The sequence below is a fragment of the Onychostoma macrolepis genome, chromosome 13 (genome assembly GCF_012432095.1).
Source record: "Onychostoma macrolepis isolate SWU-2019 chromosome 13, ASM1243209v1, whole genome shotgun sequence".
Taxonomy (NCBI): Eukaryota; Metazoa; Chordata; class Actinopteri; order Cypriniformes; family Cyprinidae; genus Onychostoma; species Onychostoma macrolepis.
In genome coordinates, this window is record NC_081167.1 from 16,064,390 (window position 1) to 16,084,688 (window position 20,299).

The following is a 20,299-nucleotide window of genomic DNA, read 5'->3' on the forward strand; positions in this document are numbered from 1 at the left end:
AACTGAAACAGACATTAATGGTCATTATAATGTAGTTCAAACAATATATATCATAATGTGATTTTGTAGAATTGTAAGCAGGCACTAAAAAAAGGGACCCACTGAAGTTCTTTGAGCCAATAGGATCACTTGGGCACCTTAAGGAGACCTGATTTAGAGGGAGGATACGATTTGTCAGCCAGGTCAAAATAATCCAAATGGTTAACTGTGTACTATCCCTACTCCTCATTGTGTTTTACTGTACAGAAAGAGAGCAGCTCGGACATTCCCCTAAATTCATCTGAAACAACATGCGGTTTGAGTTAATGATGACAGAATGTTTATTTTTGAGTGAACTATCCCTTTAAATTGAACGAGCGGTAGAAAGTAAACTGCCCATGCAGCTGCATTTCTAATTTGATTCTGCTCAGTTCACAGGCCATGAAGTAGTCAGTCTTCCTTGTTTCTGTGGAGGCAGAGAGAGAAAGAGAGAGAAGAAAGAAGAAGAATGAGAGAGACTGCAGAAGCCTTGCTCTCCCCCTCCATCTCCTCCCCTTCTCCCTGTCAGGTTGGCTTTGTGCAAATATCTGAATGATCTTGTTCTGCTGTGACCACGGAGGGAAAGAAGCCACACCTACTCTCCGCCAACCACAAGCCCAGCTCAGCAGGCACACAAGCAGTTGCACGTTTATGTAACACACACACACGCACACACACACAAACCAGCCCATAGCTGCCCCCTCTGGCTGGAATTTGAATTGTGCACGATAGCGGCATCTTCACCCCCTTCCTCTGAAGAACACATGGTAATGCTTTATTTACAGTGTCCCTGTTACAGATATTACGTTACTGTACTTGCTTACACACAGTTATGGTTAACTAAATTCAGCATTATTACTCTATAAATAAACATCTGCAGAATCTGTCCGGTATAGATCATAAATCATAAAGGGAGCATTTCAACGCAGAGAGATATTCATTGGCTTAATATCTGACATTCAAGAAAAAAATGTCAAATTAAATTTCAGTTTCCATATTAAACATGCTCTACCGACTGAGCAGTGGGAGAATTCGAAACTATCTTCTTTAAGTCCCCATGCTTGCTCAAGCATAACAAATACATTTTTTGAAATGTAAAGTCTTATATGGGCATTCCCCCTTTGTGGGATCCTTCAAAGCAAAGACCATCCAATCACGCCATAACCAGGTTATTTCTTTATTTTTATTTATTTAGTTATAAAGTCATTTATAGTGTTACGACACATTGATTTCCCTCTAAAATTCTGAATTTGTATTTAATTTTTTAATGTCAGAATACAGTCTATTATTGTTTGAATTTACTGTAAAAAAAAAAAGCAATGTAGAATTCTGTCAATTCGATAAAATTATACATCATGATTTAGCCATAATAAATAATATTTTTGACTTGATAAATGTAAAATGTAATAAATGAATAAAATCAATTACATTTATGAGAAGTATTTTTAAAGTTACCTGAAACACAAACAAGTGCTTTGAATGAAAACATTGGTGGATAATGTAAGATTTAAAGGCAGCAGACATATAGACTCGGGAGCTTAGAAGATTCACAAGAATGAAAGTTTGTGCCATATAACAGTGAGCTTATGCCGGGTTACATTTGTATCAAAGGTCACTGAGAGTTAATTATTATGAAGGACGTTGAGCCCTAAAGGATGGAGCCAAGACCGTCAGACTTGCTGGATTTTTAAACCTATTGCATAACACAGGGGATTCGCTGTCAGACGCTTCTTTCAGATAAATGTGTTTTACACAGTTTTACACGTTGTGTTGCTTTGAATGTGTTTGCAATGTTTTGGCAGACATGTGACTATACGTAAGTTCATGTGATCTTGTATTTGTGTCCGTGTGTGTTGAGGGGAAAGGCTCAGAGTGAGGAGCCAGAACAGGAAGTAAGAAACAGACCACACACAGCTGCTACATGGGGAGAGTGGGTGTGAGGAAGTGTGTGGGAGCTTGACATTCACAAAAACACACAATAAGCCATATTCAGTGAGGGAGCGAGACAGAGAAAAAGAAACAGATTGCAATATATTGATATGGGGGAAGCAGACTGAAAGAAAGATCTTGAATATGACATCCTAAATTCTATGTTTATTACAGCTGTTCACCGGATGTTTATTTCTTTAATAAACGGGAAATCTTTTAGGCATCCAACAGCATTTTCTACAGTTAGTCATATTAGCAGGTGACGGTTAATGTCAGTTAGAGGATCGAATATTGGCATCATGTGTGGCGGGTGGGTGAGGTGTCCAGCAGGCCCAAGCGGGCATGAACAGAGCATGGCGGGCAGTGCCAGGTCCGTCTGTGGTGCTTTCCGCCTGAGCAGGTGAGGAGAATGGAGCTGTGGGAGAGCAGTGCAGAGCGGCTGCAGCATTAACCTAATTACAGGCTGGCCCTGCTAAATAAACACTTATTAAATTTGCATGCTCAAATACACTTCTGGACAGAGCAGGTCACAGTGCATGCAGCATTTTGCTGTCACCCAAAAATCCACACTTTGTTAAAGAATATTCATTAGTTCTAAAAGCACATTATGTGATGACCCTGCTCAAAATAAAGTATGTGTGAAATTAAATTATATTAATTCAATAAATAAATATAAAAAATATACCACATATAAAATTACATTCGTCCAAGGTCTTTCCCTCTACAGCCTGAAATGCTCGGATAGGATCGAGCACCCCAGTGAACCTGCATATAGGAAAGTGGTTTGAAAATAAAATAATAAAAGAAAATAGTTTACAAGATAATAATAATAATTATTATTATTAATAATGAATGTGGGGAAGTGGAGTTATTTAACTGAACACCAACTTATTTTATGTTAGGTTCAGACACCACAGAAATGAAATGAAATGAAATAAAAAATATAAAATAAATTAATAGTTTAGAAGATAAAAATATTATTATTATTATTATTAGCCTAAGTTTTCTTTATGAATGCAGGGAAGTGGAATCCTTACATATGACCCTGGACCACAAAACCTTTCTTTCAAAACCTAAGCGTTCCATTGATGTATGGTTTGTTAGGATCGGACAATATTTGGCCGAGATACAACTCTTTGAAAATCTGGAATCTGAGGGTGCAAAAAAATAAAAAATATTGAGAAAATCGCCTTTAAAGTTGTCCAAATGAAGTTCTTAGCAATGCATATTACTAATCAAAAATGAAGTTTTGATATATTTACGGTAAGAAATTTACAAAATATCTTCATGGAACATGATCTTTACTTAATATCCTAATGATTTTTGGCATAAAAGAAAAATCTATCATTTTGACCCATACAATGTATTTTTGGCTATTGCTACAAATATACCCCAGCGACTTAAGACTGGTTTTATGGTCCAGGTCAAGTTATTTAATTGAACATCAACTTATTTTATGCTAGGTTCAGACACCACAGAACCACTCTCTGACTAAAACCTCGCGCTCTGATTTAGTTGGTTAACTGCACAGTTACCAAGGGTCAGGGTTTGTCTGCTTTAGTTGGACCTTGATAGCCTCTGCTGGTAGATGCTGGAACTACACCAACTGCCTCTGAAAACATCTTTCTCCATTGACGGACATTCAAAATGAGCCATGGTCTGACTTTAGGCACTAACCACTTCACAAGACGTTGCCTGCGTCCCAATGTGCATACTATCCATCCTAAATACTACGAGATATTAGTAATTTTTAATACTATTTAGAGCAGATAGGGTGGATAGTATGCACATTGGGACGCAGGGGTTAAGTGAGGTACTAGAGTTGTGTGGATTATTGTGATTCTGACGGCACCTGTTTTCTGCAGAGTAGCCGATATTATTGCTGAGCAAGTTAAGCAATGCTAAATTTCTCCAACAAACTCATCTACACCTTGGCTGGACCGATGGTAAATTAAATTTTCACTTTTATTTTACTTTTCACAACACAATCACTTCTGTCACTAGGTGTCGTTCGTGTCGGCCGCCACCAGGGGTCTCCCTCTCGCCGCTTCATCGGAGGCGCACATTTTAAAGATCAGAAACATACTTGAACAATGTCAATTCGTTCTCTCAGAATTAAACAACAAAATCCAACACAACAAACAGAAAATGTAAAGCAAGGAATAAATTTACCTAACAACAAATATTCAAGCAATATTAAAATATGAGTGATTACAAAGAACATTAAGATTCCTTCGACAGTATCCTAGACCGCTGAGAGAAAGAAAATTGCCTTGCTTTAAAACTAAAAAGTGTTCAAGTGTAGACATTATTATTCTGTTTGTAATTATGTTCCGATCCAATGAGATTTGAGCAGATTAGGTTCATATGGAGGCTGGATTAACGTTAACCTCCACCCGTACGATAATCCGTGTCAGCATATTTCTTTCACACGTAGCAACACAATAGAGTTGTTTCTTAATTCGTTTCTAGGATTTCTGTTTGCTTTACAGTGTTCCTCTTGAACTTAGGCACCTTGCAGCTCCCTGTCCAGTCTGCCACGACACTGACAGATTCCTGGGCTGGACCGCCTTTGATAAGCATCCTATGGTATTTTGTTCAAGATGGCGGTGGCGAGCATGGAAAAGGACGCGATAGTAAGTCACAAATACCTTTGAAATTTTAAATGCTTCGGATTTTCATCAGTTAGCCATTAATGTTAATAAAATAGATTTATTTAGTAAAACGCGCAGTGGAAATCAGCATGCATCACATGCAATGAGATGACTCGTTCATCTCTCATACCTAGAGTTGAAAAAATCATAATGATTTTGTTGAAATGCAGACGTGGAAGACCGCAATGGACAAATAATACTTCAAGCCCTCTTTTATCTCTGATGTATTTAGTGCACATCCTGTTTTTTATCTGTCTTTAAAACTGAAGTGCAGATGTAGAAGGCGTGTCGTTTTATTGTTAAAATCTGCATGTGCATCTGTATTACAGCGCTCGTGTCTTATTGCATTTCTCATATTTAAGGGCTTTTTGAAACTTGTAAATCTTCTCTTTCTCCTCTGAAGAACACCGAAGATGATCTTCACCTTAATAACTCGTTTGGAGATTCTGGGCTTATCTCCCCTGATAAAGAAGACATCTCTCGTATTCTGGTAGAGTAGATGTTTATAAGCATCGTGGTTCTCTTATGCTATAGTTTCTGTTGCACTGATTTTTGTTCCCCATCTGATATACCAGACAGTTCCTTTTAGTGGACGGATCAGAGGTGGCATGAGGCCTGGGAAGAAAATTATTATAATGGGCATCATTGATCCAGAGCCAGACAGGTATGTTTTCATATCAAAATTGCATATGTTTAGGAATGTACACATTCTAGCAGTTGCAAAGAGTTACATCAGAGAGAAGCTCTGTCTCAAAACCTTGTAAGCTTCCTTAAACAGCATTTTTGGGCATCGCGGGCCCATATGTTGTCTAGATGGGTAGCACTATGTTTTGAGAAGCAGAGCCTCTTGTTTCGGATTGCATGGGTTGTAGATCTGCATGGGTGTGTGCACTGCTTGGTGATGATGGGTGTTTACATTAGCTGTTAAGGAAACAAATATTAAAAACTGTGAGAGCATTGGGTGTGTCTTGGAAACTCAACATTTTATGTTGATTCAAATAATCAGTGGTAAATCTTTTGATTCACAGCTAGCTCACGTTGACCTTATGTTGTTCCAGCCAGTTTCTTCTGTGATTTGGGTATATTTACATATATGGGTATAGATGTATACACCGGGAACACTTTACGGGTACATTTACTATAAATCTCAGTCACCATTCACGTTGTTGCAGTTGTTGCTGCTTTACTTCTATTATAAATATAGAATACTAACAGGGCTCTCTCCACTAGCAGAGCTGGGCTAGAGTGAAATATTTATGTATGTTTTATTAATTTATTTAGGTATTGTAAGGAAGTGGAGCACCAACAGGCATGTTCCATAAGAGAGCCTAAGAATGGGCAAGGCTGAAAAGACTTAACACTAATTTGTGATTATTACACCACGGTTCAAAAATACATATGTTCACCAAATCTGAATCTATTTGCTCTAAATACACTAAGAACAGTAATGTTGTAAAGAAATTATTTCAATTTATAATAACTTATTTTTTTATTATTTTGAAGTGTGAAGTATTCCTGCGTTGGAAAAGCTGAATTTCAACAGCCATTACTCCAGTCTTCAGTGTCACATGATCTTTCAGAAATCATTTTGATATGCTGATTTGGTGCTCAAGAAACATTTGTTGAAAACGGTTGTGCTGCTTAATTTTTTTTGCTTTCAGGATTCTTTGAATGGAAAATTCAGTACAGCTGCATTTTGACAAAAGAAAGAAATACAAAAGATTTATGTTTTTGTATTTAATAACACTTGATCAATGTAATTCATCCTTGCTGAATAATAATTTAATTTATTTAAATATAAATTTTTCTAACCTCAAACTTTTAAACAGTAGTGTAGTTGTTTCAAGTTTCTTTAAATCTTGTTCCAAAGGCTTTTTGTCGCGATTTTAATATTTACGCATTTGGGAGACACTTATCCCAAGTGACTTGCATTGTGTTAAGGGTATGCATTTTGCCGGTATTGTTCTTAGATTCAATCACTTATTAATGTGCTGATCCTTTTTTTTTTTTTTTTTTTTTTTTTGAGAGAGAGAGTATAGTACTGGTTCCTGGCCTAAGGGGATGGAGCAGTTTGTTAAATTGGTGGCTTAGTCTTTAAATTGTAATTATGCAGCATTTTAATTAAGCATGCACATTACAGTCCTGATATGCCAATGGTTAAGTGGTACTAATGTGTCATTTCAGCTCAGGAATTCAGCCTTCCTAAACAGACTGCTGATCCATTAGGAATGCACTGTGATGCTCATTCAGAGAATGGATTCCAATGCAAGCCTAAATTACTATGAATTCATGTAAAGTAGATGCATGCTGTTTCTCTGTAATGTTTGGTATATTTGCGTGCGGTTTTTAATGCTTCATGCAACACTTGTCATATTTTTGTTTAGTCATATGGTTATGATGACAATATACGAAACCTATTAGTACAGATGAATAAATCATTAAAGAAATCCAGGAACTTTAGGCAGTGCATTGCACCAGATGTTGGCTGTTTACATGCTTAAAGTTTGTTTTCTGCACAGCTTTGACATCAGTTTGAACTGTGGACACAATGAGGAGAACGATGATGAAGAGCTCACTGACGTGGCCCTTAAACTCAGCGCACGTTTCACCGAAAGGCAGTTCCTGAGGAATGCACGGGTTTCTGGGAAATGGAGTGAGGAAGAGACACCCATAGCTTACTTCCCCTTCATCCCAGACCAGCCTTTTAGGGTAATGAGCTGAAACACTGACATCTACATGCTCTCTAATCTGCACGAAGCATGAGTCCGGGGTTGTGTGTGAAACTGATGGCAGCTGCCTCATTACTTGGTCAGTCAGATTTAACTGACACCGCTGTTGTATGCAGGTATCTTTTCAGACAGAAGGAAATCCCCTCATAATGTGGTGTGTGTGTGTGTGTGTATATATATATATATATCACATTATGTGGGGATTTCCTTCACACACACAGTAGTCAACATTTGAAGTGGATCAAAAAAGTTCATCAAAGTTGCATGAACAAAGAATGCATTTTTGTTTTAGGACAACTTTTTTTGAAAGGTTTTGATCCACTTCAAATGTTGACTACTTTGTGTGTGTGTGTGTATTTTATATACATCTATATCTCTATCTATCCATCCAGAACGTATGACTGCTTTTGCATGACTGTTTATTCCTTTTATAATAGCCAATTACAGAATTATTCTGTATGGCAGAGAGTTGTACGACCAAAGTGGGTAAAGATGCTTGAAGATAATGAGTGCTTATTGTTTGTAATCTGGGCTGAAGGCGAACCAAAAAATGGGTCACTGTTGAGCTGAGATAAGCAGTCATGCAAAGTAAGACAAGCACTGCCTTTCAACACGCTGTTCACAATGTGTCTCAGTGACTGACAAAGGATTCTTTTGATTTTGATCTCATTTCGCTCTTTCTCTCCTGTCCTTTCCCCATTTATACAGATTGAGATCCATTGTGAGCACCAGCGTTTTAGGATCTTTGTGGATGGACACCAGCTGTTTGACTTTTATCACAAAGTAAAGTCTTTGCCAGCCATTAATAAGATCCGGATAGTTGGGAGTCTTCAGATCACCAAGCTGGGCTAACCAAGCACACCTGAGCACGCGCAAGAAAGGACTTCTCACAGGTGACCATCTGCACCTGTGCGTTTGCCGCAGCTCACACAAAGACATCAACAACATCTGCATTTCCACTTCTCTTTTGCCCTCTAACCTCACATTGTAATGATTTCTGAGTATTGCATCATAACGGGTTTGGTGACTGGTTGCAATATCAGATGTGTGTTTTTCCAGTATCTTTGCTTCACATTGTAGCTTATTTGTTTAGCTTCAATAATTTTTCAGGGATCGCACACGTTGATATGCACTCTGTGGCAGTAACATACGCCACTGGGATTTAGCTGCTCTCCATAGACACTGCCAATGCACTTGTGCTTGTAGTCTATCAGTGTAGGTTCAAAATGATCCAAAACTCAGGAAATCAGATAAAGTTGATTTTACTTCATTTCACTCTGATGATAAATTTGCTTTAAATTATTATGAGTTACTCTGAAATGCTTTGGCTGCTAGAATATATGAGCTCCGATTCCGCATTTGCTGTTTCACCTGGGTTTGATTTGTTATTTAATCAGAATAATTAAAATATTTTGGAAGGAAGATGTTATTTTATCTCCAAATTGTGTAGCAGGGTGTATGGTAGACGTTTAAATAGCGTACCTTACCTTTCCTGTCTCTGTCCATTGCGGCTATTCATTTTGGGAGATATAGAATGTGTTGCACTGAAATTTTGTAGAATGTCGCATGCGGATTATTTAATTTGAGGTAGAGGAAGCTTTTATTTTTGGAAATTTGATCATCCAGTCATTCTCTTCCAAGCCAGCACAGTATTTAAGTACAACAGTATCATGTTAAATCCTTGGCAACCAAACCAACACCACTGTTTAATTACATTGTTTTCATTGTGGATTAACTTCAGTGCAGCAGTTTTGCAAAAAATAACTCCGCTTATCTGTTTACGCTTTATTATGAGCACCTCGTGAAAGTTGAAGGAGCAGATATAACAGGGCTGAATTGTTTCTTGAATGTACTGTCATCCACTGATAGGCTTCGTAATAGCTTATAGCTGTGGGTGTAAAGTGAGCGTCTTCAAAAAAAATCTATTATTCTCTCCTCCTCCTTCATACTCCTTATGTCACTCTCATTATTAATATATAAACGCAGTCAATGGTCAGCATGTTTCTGTATTCAGCAGTGATTTTGCTGAGATCCTCTGCCCTGTACACCCACAATGCTGTCCACTCGGTTGTCTTCTGCTCAACTTCCACTTGTAGAATTGGATTAGTATGATAGCAGTGATTATTACTGCTACTTATTACATAACAATATCCAAAAAACACTTCTTGATTTGCATTCATTTGCATGACATGCATGTACACTACCATTCAAAAGTTTGGGGTCGGTAAATTTTCTTTTTACTGTTTTTGAAAGGAGTCTCTTATGCTCACCAAGACTGCATTTATTTGATGGTAACTGCAGTAAAAACAATATTGTTTCTGTTTGTGTGAAATATAATTTAAAATAACTTCAATTGTATTAAAAAAAAAAAAAGGTTTATTCCTGTGACGGCAAAGCTGAATTTTCACTCTGGTCTTAAGTGTCACATGATCCTTAAGAAATCATTCTGATATGCTGATTTGATGCTCAAGAAACCTTTATTTTGATCAGTGCTGAGAACATCTATGCTGCATAATTATTTTTGTGGAAACTAGGTGGTATTAACATCTTCAAAAAAACTTACTGACCCTAAATTTTGATTGGTGTATGTAGTACTACTGTCACATCAACTCTTGTGTGGATGAATGTGCCCTGTTCTGTAGTGAATGAGTCAGCAATGCTTCTCATTAGTCAATATTACTGTGTATATATTCAGTATTATGGTCACTATTGTAATATTTTCTAATACTATACTTGTAGTTGGTCTGTGCCCTGGAACACATGGAAACAGGCAGTGACGAATGAAGTAGAAGGACTGCCGTTTTGTCTGCTTTGCTGGTCGATTTACTTGACTGAATTTCATGTAATTAAATAATGCTATTATACGCCAGAGAGTGCTTCGCGCCAGCCAAAAACATTTGCCCACATCAGCGTCTGGTCAACATTGAAGTCAGAATATTTATTGAGTGCAATATTAAAGATCCTTAATCTGTTGAGAAGGTACTCCTGATAGAAAACTCCAGCTAAATAAAGTATTGTACATTTTAATGTGAAGTAGATCATTTTTATACTTGGCTGATTTTCTCTGCAGTTGTTTGTGCCTCAAACTCGTGCAGAGATTGTTTAATCGGTACGGCAGCCCAAGCAATATGGTCCTTGACCACACACCCATGTGACATGTTGTGGCAAATGCACTTTGATATGACATGCTTAGCAAATGAAACATGGTCATCTGGACCAATATGATACACTTAACAGTATTGCTATTTAACTGCTAAATCTGTGAGTTGTGAGCTTCATTCTGTCTGGTGATGTTTAAATGTTGACCATTCTTAATTTAGTCTCTGAACAATGAGTGTGTGAAATTACACCTGGATAACAGAAAAATGGGGAGGGAGAAAGAACGCACACAAGGAGAGAATGTCAATAGTGTTGACTTCGCTTTAAGAAACCTTACCATACTAATAGATTGTTAATGTATTTGGCAGACGCTGTTATCCAAAGTGACTTACAGTTCATTGAAGTTTTAACAAACATGCATTTCTCCCTATGATCCTATTAATATTCCCAATTACTGATACCAGTTCTAATGCTTCCATCTTTTATTGCTCTTTCTTGTCTTGTATCTCAAAAGTAACAATTTATCAAACTGGTTCACATTTATGAGGGTTGAAAATGAATGTCCTGGTTGTAAACCATTGTTCTGAAGCCTTCGAACTTGGATGTACATATACTAAACAGGGCCTCTGTATGCATTTTTTTTTTATTTGATTTTTTTCAATAATGTTTTGACACTAAAGAGTGTTTGTATGGTGTATGTGACATTTAGTGTGAGTTTTCACTGGTTTCCAGTTCATCAACCTTTTAGTTGATTTCTTAAGATTCTAGGTAGCATGGTATGTTTCTTTTTCCTCTTTTGGTCTTTTAGAGCTTTGCTTTTAGAGCTTAATATGTCAGTTCTTTTATTTAAAGAGACTATTTCAGATGTGTTTTGTATTCCTAATGTGGCCCATTACTTAGAGTTAGTTTGTGATGTTGGATGTAGTTGCACAATCATTTTCATGAATTAAAACTTGTTGGTTGAGTGTGCTTTTGTAACTTGGTATTTATCAGAAATGTGCCTATTGAAATATGGCGTTGGTGTTTGGGATCTAAAATTGTATTCTTACTAATGATTTACACCAACAGACTTCAGTTTTGAGTTGCACTTTTCAAAGTAACTAACTTTTTTTTTTTTTTTTTTTGGTAATGCACTTCATGTGTGGTTGACGCAAGTGCTGCTATTGAAACTAATCAATAAAAACAAATTCATAATTTGCCAAGGTATGAAATGTCTGTCATCCAGAATCCCTTGTAAAATACTTCAATATGTATGGTACAACTAAAGAGTAGCATTTGGGTGAAAAAAAAAAAAGTGTGTGTGTGAATAAAAAAAAAAAAGTGCATTACAAATACCTAAAAGTACACTTGTGGTGATTAATTCTGTTCGGTCATCTGGATAAACAAGTTAATGTGAATGCATTGTGTTTTCATTTTAAAGGCAAGATTTGTTTATTTTGTGAGTTTTGTAACCTCTATGAATTTTGGTGCTTTTCTAATGGATTTGCAGACCAATAAATCAGTCCTTACAGCCTTTGAAGTCATTTAATGTGTCCTGTGTACACTTAGCATAAGCTTCACCTGATTTTTAAAGCTTCTTGGTGGTTTACCAGTTCAAACAAAACGCAATACAGTAAACAGCATCAAACTCTGTAAATACTGTAAATTGCAAGTGCCCTCTACAGGTTGGTTTCTTTAACTGGAGAAATAAATGATTTTATTTCATTGACTAATAACATGTTTTGAAGCCATAATTTACATTACCCTCAGATCAGCCCTTATCTATGTTTCACGTTTTCTACTGGCAATACAAAACCAGAAAAGGCAGTGCATTTGTCACAATGCGAAGTTCATTCACGAAAGTGACCAATAGAGGGAGCTATACGCGCAAAAACATTCCTTTGCTATCTAGTGTTAAAACAAGGTCTAATCAAAGTATTAAAAAGGTAATAAAATTAACTCTTTAAACATTTGAGAGTCGTGCAATGTGTGTGTATGGTTCAATTCTAATTAATAATGATTTCTTCCTTGAGGTGGTAATTGTGGTCAAATAATGAAGGAAGGAGGATTTTTAATACAGCATCTGGCATCCCGACTACGCAGTGATGTAAGCATTGACAGCCAACCAGCGCGACTCCAGCGTCGCAGACTCGCAGTGTTTGTTACCGTTGACCCCGCACAACCATGGCGCTGCTCTGCAGATCCACAGGGTTACTTCTCAAACACAGTAAACTGCTGCCGTCTGCGTTAGCAGCAACAAGGCAATGCAGTTCAGGTAACGCAAATCATGTCTCCGTAAAATGAATGGCTTCTTTTTCAGTGTCACTCTTGAGTTTTGCTTTGGTTGGAAACTTGCTTCGTTTGCCTGCGCTAGTTCTGTGACTCCTGACTGTATTGTACTAGTATCTGCAACTTAATAATGGAAAAACTGAGCTTTATAGTAGCCGCAGTTACATTTCTGTGCGACTGTTTACAGTTGAAACATATTTAAGAGTAAAATAATAATATAGATACAACAATAGTGCGCATACTAGAAATATCTCCACAGTTAAAAGCCATGCCAGCTTGTGAACTCTAATGAGGTGATATATATGTGACCCAGGACCACAAAACCAGTATTAAGTGTCAATGTTTCAAAATTGAGATGTATACATCATCTGAAAGCTGAATAAATAAGCTTTCCATTGATGGTTTGTTGGGATAGGGCAACATTTGGCCGAGATGCAACTATTTGAAAATCTGGAGTCTGAGGGTGCAAAAAAATCAAAATATTGAGAAAATCACCTTTAAAGTTGTCCAAATGAAGTTCTTAGCAATGCATATCACTAATGAAAAATGAGGTTTTTATACATTAACGGTAAGAAATTTACAAAATATCTTCATGGAACATGATCTTTACTTAATATACTAATGATTTTTGGCATAAAAGAAAAATTGATAATTTTGACCCATACAATGTATTTTTGGCTATTGCTACAAATATACCCCAGCGACTGGTTTTGTGGTCCAGGGTCACATATGCTAAATCAATACTGTTTTTAAGTTATTTAAAAATTGCATGGATACATTGTGAGTTAGTTTGACCCCCACCTTCATCTCTGTTGCAGGTGGCCAGTATCAGTACATTCTAGTTGACAAAAAGGGTGAAAAGAAGGATGTTGGCTTCATCCAACTGAACAGACCAAAGGCACTGAATGCTCTTTGTGATGGGCTTATGATGGAGGTGGGCAAAGCCCTTGATGCATTCGACGCTGACAGCGAAGTGGGAGCAATTGTCGTCACAGGAAGCGAAAAAGCCTTCGCAGGTGTGAAACTGTCTGTGAAATTAGTTGTGTGTTCTATAGACTTGTTTTGGACTAATTGTGTTTTATTGACACTTTTGCTTTCATAGCTGGAGCTGATATTAAAGAGATGCAGAATCGAACCTTTCAAGAGTGCTATGGAGGAAACTTCCTGGCACACTGGAACAGGGTATCAACAGTTAAAAAGCCTGTTATTGCAGCTGTCAATGGGTTTGCGGTAGGTAAATGTTTTAAATGAGTTCACTAGACTGTTTTAACCGTAATTCCCACTCAAGCATAAATTTATTTTCCTGTATAGCTTGGTGGAGGATGTGAGTTTGCCATGATGTGTGACATAATCTATGCTGGGGAGAAAGCACAGTTTGGACAGCCAGAAATCTTGCTCGGGACCATTCCTGGTACAATAACGTTTTTTTTTTTTTTTATGTTATGTTGATTTCATTTTTGAAGAATACCTATGAATAGGAATACTAAAAAACGAGGCAGCTGAAATGACATGATTTCTTTGGCTCCAGGTTCTGGTGGCACTCAGAGGCTTACAAGAGCAGTGGGAAAATCCCTTGCAATGGAGATGGTTCTCACAGGAGACCGAATCTCAGCTCAGGAGGCAAAACAGTCTGGTTTGTCTTTCAAACTTTCTTTTGCACTGTTGCTGCTTTCTTCTTCTCTCAATTTAAGAAGTGGACTAATATATTCATCTTCATAGGTCTGGTAAGTAAAGTGTTTCCTGTGGATCAGCTGGTATCAGAAGCGATCAGATGTGGAGAGAAAATAGCTGGCAATTCCAAACTTGTCTCAGCCATGGCAAAGGAAGCTGTTAACGCAGGTAAGCGTTTCATTAAAGAGACAGTTGCTACTTTTATTGTTGAAATATATTCTGCTCATATTTCACGAATGACTCATGCATCCAAATTGGATTTAAAAATACATATAGTCCTGTGCAGCCATTTAGAAACTGAGTTTTATTTGATCTTTAATTACAGCATTTGAACTGAGTTTAGCTGAGGGCAATCGACTTGAGAAAAGATTGTTCCATGCAACCTTTGCGACGGTGCGTCACTTTTTTTTCCACTTATTTCCTTTTTTGAAGAAAAAGATGACTTCATTCTTGAACTTGCCGTGTTCTGATTTTCAGGAGGACAGAAAGGAGGGCATGACTGCTTTTGTGGAGAAGCGAAAGGCTGCTTTCCAGGACAAGTAAAATTCCAGTGGAAAATGTGGTGATTTTTAAACCATGGTGTTTCGTTTGTGATCAAATGCTGTTATTAAAATACTCTACTTTGCCTTAATTTTCTTATCAAGCGTTTATGAAAAAACATCAGGATCTGTACTTTTGAGTTGACAGATTTAATTTGCTCTGATTTAGCGTCTTAGTAATGTCTGGTATTATCACCTTGAAACCTTCTTTGCTGATACACCATAAATAGAGGCATCCAGTACAGTAACTGTGTGTAATTTAAACACTCAGTCATGCTTTGTACTAGCATACACTTTATCAATTAAGAGAGAGAAAGTGGTGTTGCCATAACCTTTCTAAATTGTTTGTAATTACTGTATAACACTATTGAAGGTTTTGCAAATCCCATTCTGATTTGATTTTGTATGTTGACTATTACACTAAAATTCATTGGGAAAAGACGTCGCAATTCCACTTAGTGCACTCTAGGTGGCGCTGTGGGTGTATCTTCAGTCACTCGTGCGGCTTATTCATCGAGGTAGCCTAATAAAGTCACTGTAGTAGTATTTTTGTAGTGATTTTTTTTTTTTTTTTTTTTTTTTTAATGATATATCTGCTATTTGACAGAAATTGTTTCAGAGTAATGTAATATTATTTAGTGTTTTCATCTGATATAGTGCAAAATGGGGTTTTGGAGGACACTGCGAACTATAGGGTTTATAAATACAGCGCAATGCAGGTTTCGTGCGGCACAGAGAAGTTTGTTTATAACCAACGATAGAACCAACATATTCATAGCAAAAACTCTTAATCTAACCTTGTTCTTAGAAACGAGGACATCACATCCTTATATAACATATCACTGTATATAAACGATGATTTATAAATAACTAGCATTTTCAGGTTATTAATATGCTCTTTTTAATTTATTTTTTAAATGCTACTTTAATAACTTTCTATTTGTATCCGGTAACTTAAATGCAAGTTATGAAATATCGCAGCTTTTTAAACTAAACCGCTCAAACTTTCTAGTTGCTGATGAATAACTGTAATGTTAATAACTTTAATCATAACTTTCATCAGTTGTCAGGTTAAAGATCACCAGAGAGAACTTACAAACCACTTTTACGCATTAAACGCTGACTATTTTATGTGAAATACAGCGTCCAGAAGGACCACGGCAAATGTAATTAAAGGAAGAGGCTATTCATCTCAATTGCACATCAACTGAGAGCATTTTCTCACTTGAAAATCTCGGCTTTTTTCGCACGGCGCCTTTCCAAGCACTCTCAAAAGTCCATAGCCTAATTGATTTTAATTTTCATTCAATATTCCCTCAGACTCCAGCTTTCTTCTCAGTCCCTGGAACAAAACTTTTAAAAGAGGAGAAAAAAAACTTTCTCTCCACACACCGCAACAGCACAAAGGTCTCCTTAAAGACAGCAAAAGAGAGGTTCCACTTTGAAGTCTATCCCCTGCTAACGAAAGGTCAAAATAATAAATGTAGACCGAATTGAGGCGCTCAGCGCAGACAAAAGGGGCAAAACGTTACATTTTGGCAGAGGCAGCTCCTCATAGCGTGATAAACTCATTTAAAAAAGCAGAACCAAAGAGGGAGCAGCATGGTTCCTCGGTAAAAGAAAAGAGCTTTGAACTGATCAGACAGTCTTGGCTCCTCCGAATGTCTTTTCTTCCATCAGTCTTCCATCTTTCCACTTTCACTCTACATTTCGCAGCTGCAAAGCCTCCACACACCTCTTTTGGAGCAAATTTCCCTGAATTACAACCACATCACCAGAAGTTCCTCTTCATCAGTAGCAGCTGCACGTCTAGGTGTCGTTCTTCATTTAGACGCGAGTTTAACTTCAATTAGCTTTCTAATTTCTTTTTTTCCAAATAAATGTCCAACTAGATAGGGAAAAAAATCTCGAATTTTTCTTAATGACATTACAATTTGCTTAGACATTGAATACTTTATTTTTTAGCATTGGATCTTGTGGGAATTTAATTTAACACCATTGTCAGGAGCAATGTCGTAGCCTACAATTTCACGCGCAGAAGGCCTGTGCGCGCGGATCTTTGAAGTTTCAGTCACACCGCAAATGATGGGCTTGAGTAGCCTACAAGGATCTTTCCTCAACATTTTAGAATACCTGAAGTTTTATATCAAGTTAGCCTAGTGGTTCACACTGTGCGCAAAATTACTGCTTGTTCGTCAGAGACTTAGAGTCATGCATGGAAATAATATGAATGAATAATTATTTTGAAGACACCTGTTGATTTGCTATGCACTATTTTAAGATCTATGCGGATATTACAATTAGGCTGCTCTAGCACTGCCACTAATGTTGTTTGGTCATTTTAATGGCTAGTAGTTTGCTAATTAATCATTTATTTATTTTTGAAATGTAAATGCAAAAATAGGCTAACTATATGGCTATATATATATATATTTTTTTTTTTAAAAACATAAAACTTGGTAGGCTATATCGACCGATCGAGTGGATTTTTATAGTTACCTCTCACGCAAAGGCCATTTCTGTTTGCTTTCTGATAACTTGTCATTTTTATTATTTGCATTGTGGGTCCTATCTGAAATCATGTAGGCCTAATTATGACTCAAATAACACAATAAGTTCATAAATTTATGAAAAGGCAATGCTTAAAATAATTTGCCTTCTCATTCTGAAACGGAAAGCAACATTAGACCTATATGCATAACCAGTCGTGCTTAAATATGAAATAAATAGTTAAAACTAAGCTGCTGTCATGAGTAGCCAGAGGTACGCAACTTACGTAGGCTATTCGAAACGCAGGTTGCGTTAGAGACGTACTGTAGCTCTACCAATTGAAATACATTAAAGGGTCACATGATTTTCCACAAACGCTTTCGTGTTCTGTCACTGCTTTGAAATGGTTATACTGAAAGGAATCCCGTCCATACTTACGCCTGAATTATTATATGTTTTGGCGCAAATGGGTCATGGAGATGAGCTAGGTAAGTCGTTAATGAGATCAGATCACAGTGTAATTTTTTTGGAGCGTTACGCCAGCCTTCGGAAGCCTGACGTTCTTGTGTCACGCATGTGATATCTGGATGAATATAAGACGATATACCTGTTAGGATAAATAGATCCTGTCATTGGTTTATACAAGGTTAGATACGATGTCAAAACGCTAAATCCTAGTTCGTGCAGTAAAGCGGGAAGTCACATTGCTTTGGCAGCGCTCCGTAGCGCGCAACTTACGCTTTCATTTCGATCATCAAAATGTCAGTCAAAAAACTTTGTAGGCTGTCTCTCTTAAAAATGTCACATTTTTATTATCTCTAAGCCAAAGCACATATCCGCATATACGACTCCCGCTGATGTTGAAAAGCGTTGATTTTCTGTCCGTCTGTGGTTTGAGTGGATCTGGTTTGTCTTATGAGCACAGACGAGACATCAGTGCAATACAGTTATAAGAAATGAACTCCATGTATGGTTTGTCATGTATCACTTTTTTGTAGTTCTTGCAGACGCAAATTTTCCAACCTCATCTATTTGTAAATGTGGTCCAGTGGAGATAAGAGCGGATGGTATGTGTCCTACAAGCGTCTAAACTTTTACAAAATGTAGCAGGTATCGTTTCTACAATAAAACTGTTAATAATTATTACATGCACTTTCGTAGTTAAAGAATTATTATTTTTTTTGCACATTTCTTACACTGTTTAAAAGAAATCTCATGTTAATTTGTTATGGTTTTACAGAAGAAATTATAACTGATCATTTGTAGCCTAAGTAATTGTAGTTCCAGATCTACACAACCCAAAATAATTCTTAATGTGCAAATAACATTTTTGTTTAATCAAGTATATGGTTTTACTTTTTAAGGTGTAGGTATACCAGAACTTCTGAAGGCAATACTGAAGCTTTTTCCTCTTGATACCTACGATGATTCGGTGGGTAATAACATTTGTACCATTATCTGGCATCTTTTTTTTTTTTTTAATGGCTAAACCACAAATTTCACCTCCATTTGTTAATGTATGTAACTTATCATAATTGTAGATTGTGTCTGTCACTAAATAAGGTCTGATTTGTTAGGCAGCTGTCATGGACCTTGTGCAGAGTGACAAATTAAAGGGGCTGAAAGTGCCGGTATGGGACCAGTACTCTGACCTCCTGAAACAAGCAGGATCAGATGTAAGTTATTATATACATAAAGGGTCATAACTCATATGATGAAGACTATTCATCACTGCTTAAATTATATTTGACCAAACTAGGTTTTCAAAGTGAATACTGTGTCCATGACATAAAATATTATCTCAATAATATAATATTTTACTTCAGATTTCATATATATATATATATATATATATATATAAAATCACATTATATATAATCACATTAACAAACAGTCTTAAAATTTAGTATGCTTTTTTTCTTTCAGGGTAGCTTCAGGCTTGTTGAGCGGTTTGCATTTTATGAGCGTGCCAAAAAGGCATTTGCTGTAGTGGCAACTGGGTGAGCATTTCTATTTATGATCTGTGATGGGTCTGTTTAACTCTTAAATTATTATATATATTTAAGAAAAACAATAATTATGTATGATCCGTAAATCTGTCTGACAGGGAGACTGCACTGTATGGAAATCTCATAATCAAGAAAGGTGTCATTCCGCCTGGTGAACAGTGCTGAAAGAAGGCTGTTTGGTACAGTTTTTCAGTGCCAGAGTTTTTACACCAAATTATAATGCACATACAAAATACCTTTATATATAAAAAAAGATTGTATATATAAAAAGTATGTTATTAATTTAATGCCATCCTTGTATATTTTGATTGCAAAATGACTCTGTTCATAATTGTTCAAAAAGTTCAAAGAATTTTCTGTTCATATTTTCTGTAATGTGATGTTGTAAAATAAGCAATAAGACAATTTCTTTAATAAATAGATTAGAGAAAATCATACAGTAAAATATGAAAATACAATTCATTTTTCTTTTCTTTTTTTACTGAAAGTTTTGTGAAATGAAAATCAGCTCTGTTTAACCTTTAGAGATTTAATCTTAAAGTTTAAATATAACTGGTCAAATTTTGCTTTTCATGTTCAACAGGTGTAGCTCAATCCCCCCCCCCCCTGCACATTTCATTTTGTTGCCCATTGTTGTGTGAATTAACAGCAGCTGAATTGAGCTCTCTGAATGTTCTCTTGCTAGGACTATGGAAATGTGAAATGTTTGTTTTTCTTATACTTTGCCTTAATAAATACTTTCTACTTTTAAATAATTTCATTCAAATGTATTTCATTTACTCAATAAAGTGATCCGTATGGCTTATAAATTATGGTCACAGTCTTCTCAGTATTGATGAGTTGGAGACATGCTAAACAGATGAACTGTTTTCTTTTTCTATGTTCAATATTAG

General features: G+C 36.5%; 3 protein-coding genes across 5 annotated transcripts; all 3 read left to right on the forward strand.

Annotated features, from left to right (window-relative positions):
- The first annotated feature begins 528 nt into the window (after window positions 1-528).
- Window positions 529-11,937, forward strand: lgalslb (lectin, galactoside-binding-like b). 3 transcript variants are annotated; one of them, XM_058795675.1, is made up of 6 exons: window positions 529-547; window positions 4,458-4,583; window positions 5,005-5,091; window positions 5,177-5,265; window positions 7,121-7,310; window positions 8,039-11,937. In XM_058795675.1, exons 2-6 carry the CDS (start codon window positions 4,551-4,553, stop codon window positions 8,180-8,182), a joined length of 543 nt encoding a protein of 180 aa, XP_058651658.1. In that variant the 5' UTR covers window positions 529-547; window positions 4,458-4,550; the 3' UTR covers window positions 8,183-11,937. The 3 variants fall into 3 exon arrangements, with proteins under 3 accessions (XP_058651658.1, XP_058651657.1, XP_058651659.1); XM_058795674.1 differs by lacking the exon at window positions 529-547 and adding an exon at window positions 4,170-4,187 and having other exon boundaries at window positions 4,420-4,583; XM_058795676.1 differs by lacking the exon at window positions 529-547 and having other exon boundaries at window positions 4,205-4,583; window positions 8,039-8,223; window positions 10,070-11,937.
- Window positions 11,938-12,524: 587 nt separating this feature from the next.
- On the forward strand, window positions 12,525-15,453 carry echs1 (enoyl CoA hydratase, short chain, 1, mitochondrial). The gene is made up of 8 exons (XM_058796007.1): window positions 12,525-12,683; window positions 13,516-13,713; window positions 13,800-13,927; window positions 14,009-14,108; window positions 14,226-14,330; window positions 14,417-14,536; window positions 14,694-14,761; window positions 14,846-15,453. Exons 1-8 carry the CDS (start codon window positions 12,593-12,595, stop codon window positions 14,909-14,911), a joined length of 876 nt encoding a protein of 291 aa, XP_058651990.1. The 5' UTR covers window positions 12,525-12,592; the 3' UTR covers window positions 14,912-15,453.
- Window positions 15,454-17,731: 2,278 nt separating this feature from the next.
- fuom (fucose mutarotase) lies at window positions 17,732-20,180 on the forward strand. Its single transcript, XM_058796838.1, has 6 exons — window positions 17,732-17,885; window positions 18,396-18,464; window positions 18,762-18,829; window positions 18,975-19,073; window positions 19,324-19,397; window positions 19,505-20,180. The coding sequence occupies exons 1-6, from the start codon at window positions 17,801-17,803 to the stop codon at window positions 19,569-19,571; spliced, it is 462 nt and encodes a 153-aa protein (XP_058652821.1). The 5' UTR covers window positions 17,732-17,800; the 3' UTR covers window positions 19,572-20,180.
- The last annotated feature ends 119 nt before the right edge of the window (window positions 20,181-20,299 follow it).

Coding starts and splice junctions, on each gene's coding strand:
- lgalslb (XM_058795675.1), top strand. CDS start 4,551: ATGGCGGTGGCGAGCATGGAAAAGGACGCGATA. Junction 5,092..5,176: donor AAGACATCTCTCGTATTCTG/GTAGAGTAGATG, acceptor CTGATATACCAG/ACAGTTCCTTTTAGTGGACG. Junction 5,266..7,120: donor ATTGATCCAGAGCCAGACAG/GTATGTTTTCAT, acceptor TTTTCTGCACAG/CTTTGACATCAGTTTGAACT.
- echs1 (XM_058796007.1), top strand. CDS start 12,593: ATGGCGCTGCTCTGCAGATCCACAGGGTTACTTCTCAAACACAGTAAA. Junction 14,109..14,225: donor CTTGCTCGGGACCATTCCTG/GTACAATAACGT, acceptor CTTTGGCTCCAG/GTTCTGGTGGCACTCAGAGG. Junction 14,762..14,845: donor TCCATGCAACCTTTGCGACG/GTGCGTCACTTT, acceptor TCTGATTTTCAG/GAGGACAGAAAGGAGGGCAT.
- fuom (XM_058796838.1), top strand. CDS start 17,801: ATGGTTATACTGAAAGGAATCCCGTCCATACTTACGCCTGAATTATTA. Junction 18,830..18,974: donor TTGATACCTACGATGATTCG/GTGGGTAATAAC, acceptor CTGATTTGTTAG/GCAGCTGTCATGGACCTTGT. Junction 19,074..19,323: donor TGAAACAAGCAGGATCAGAT/GTAAGTTATTAT, acceptor TTTTTCTTTCAG/GGTAGCTTCAGGCTTGTTGA.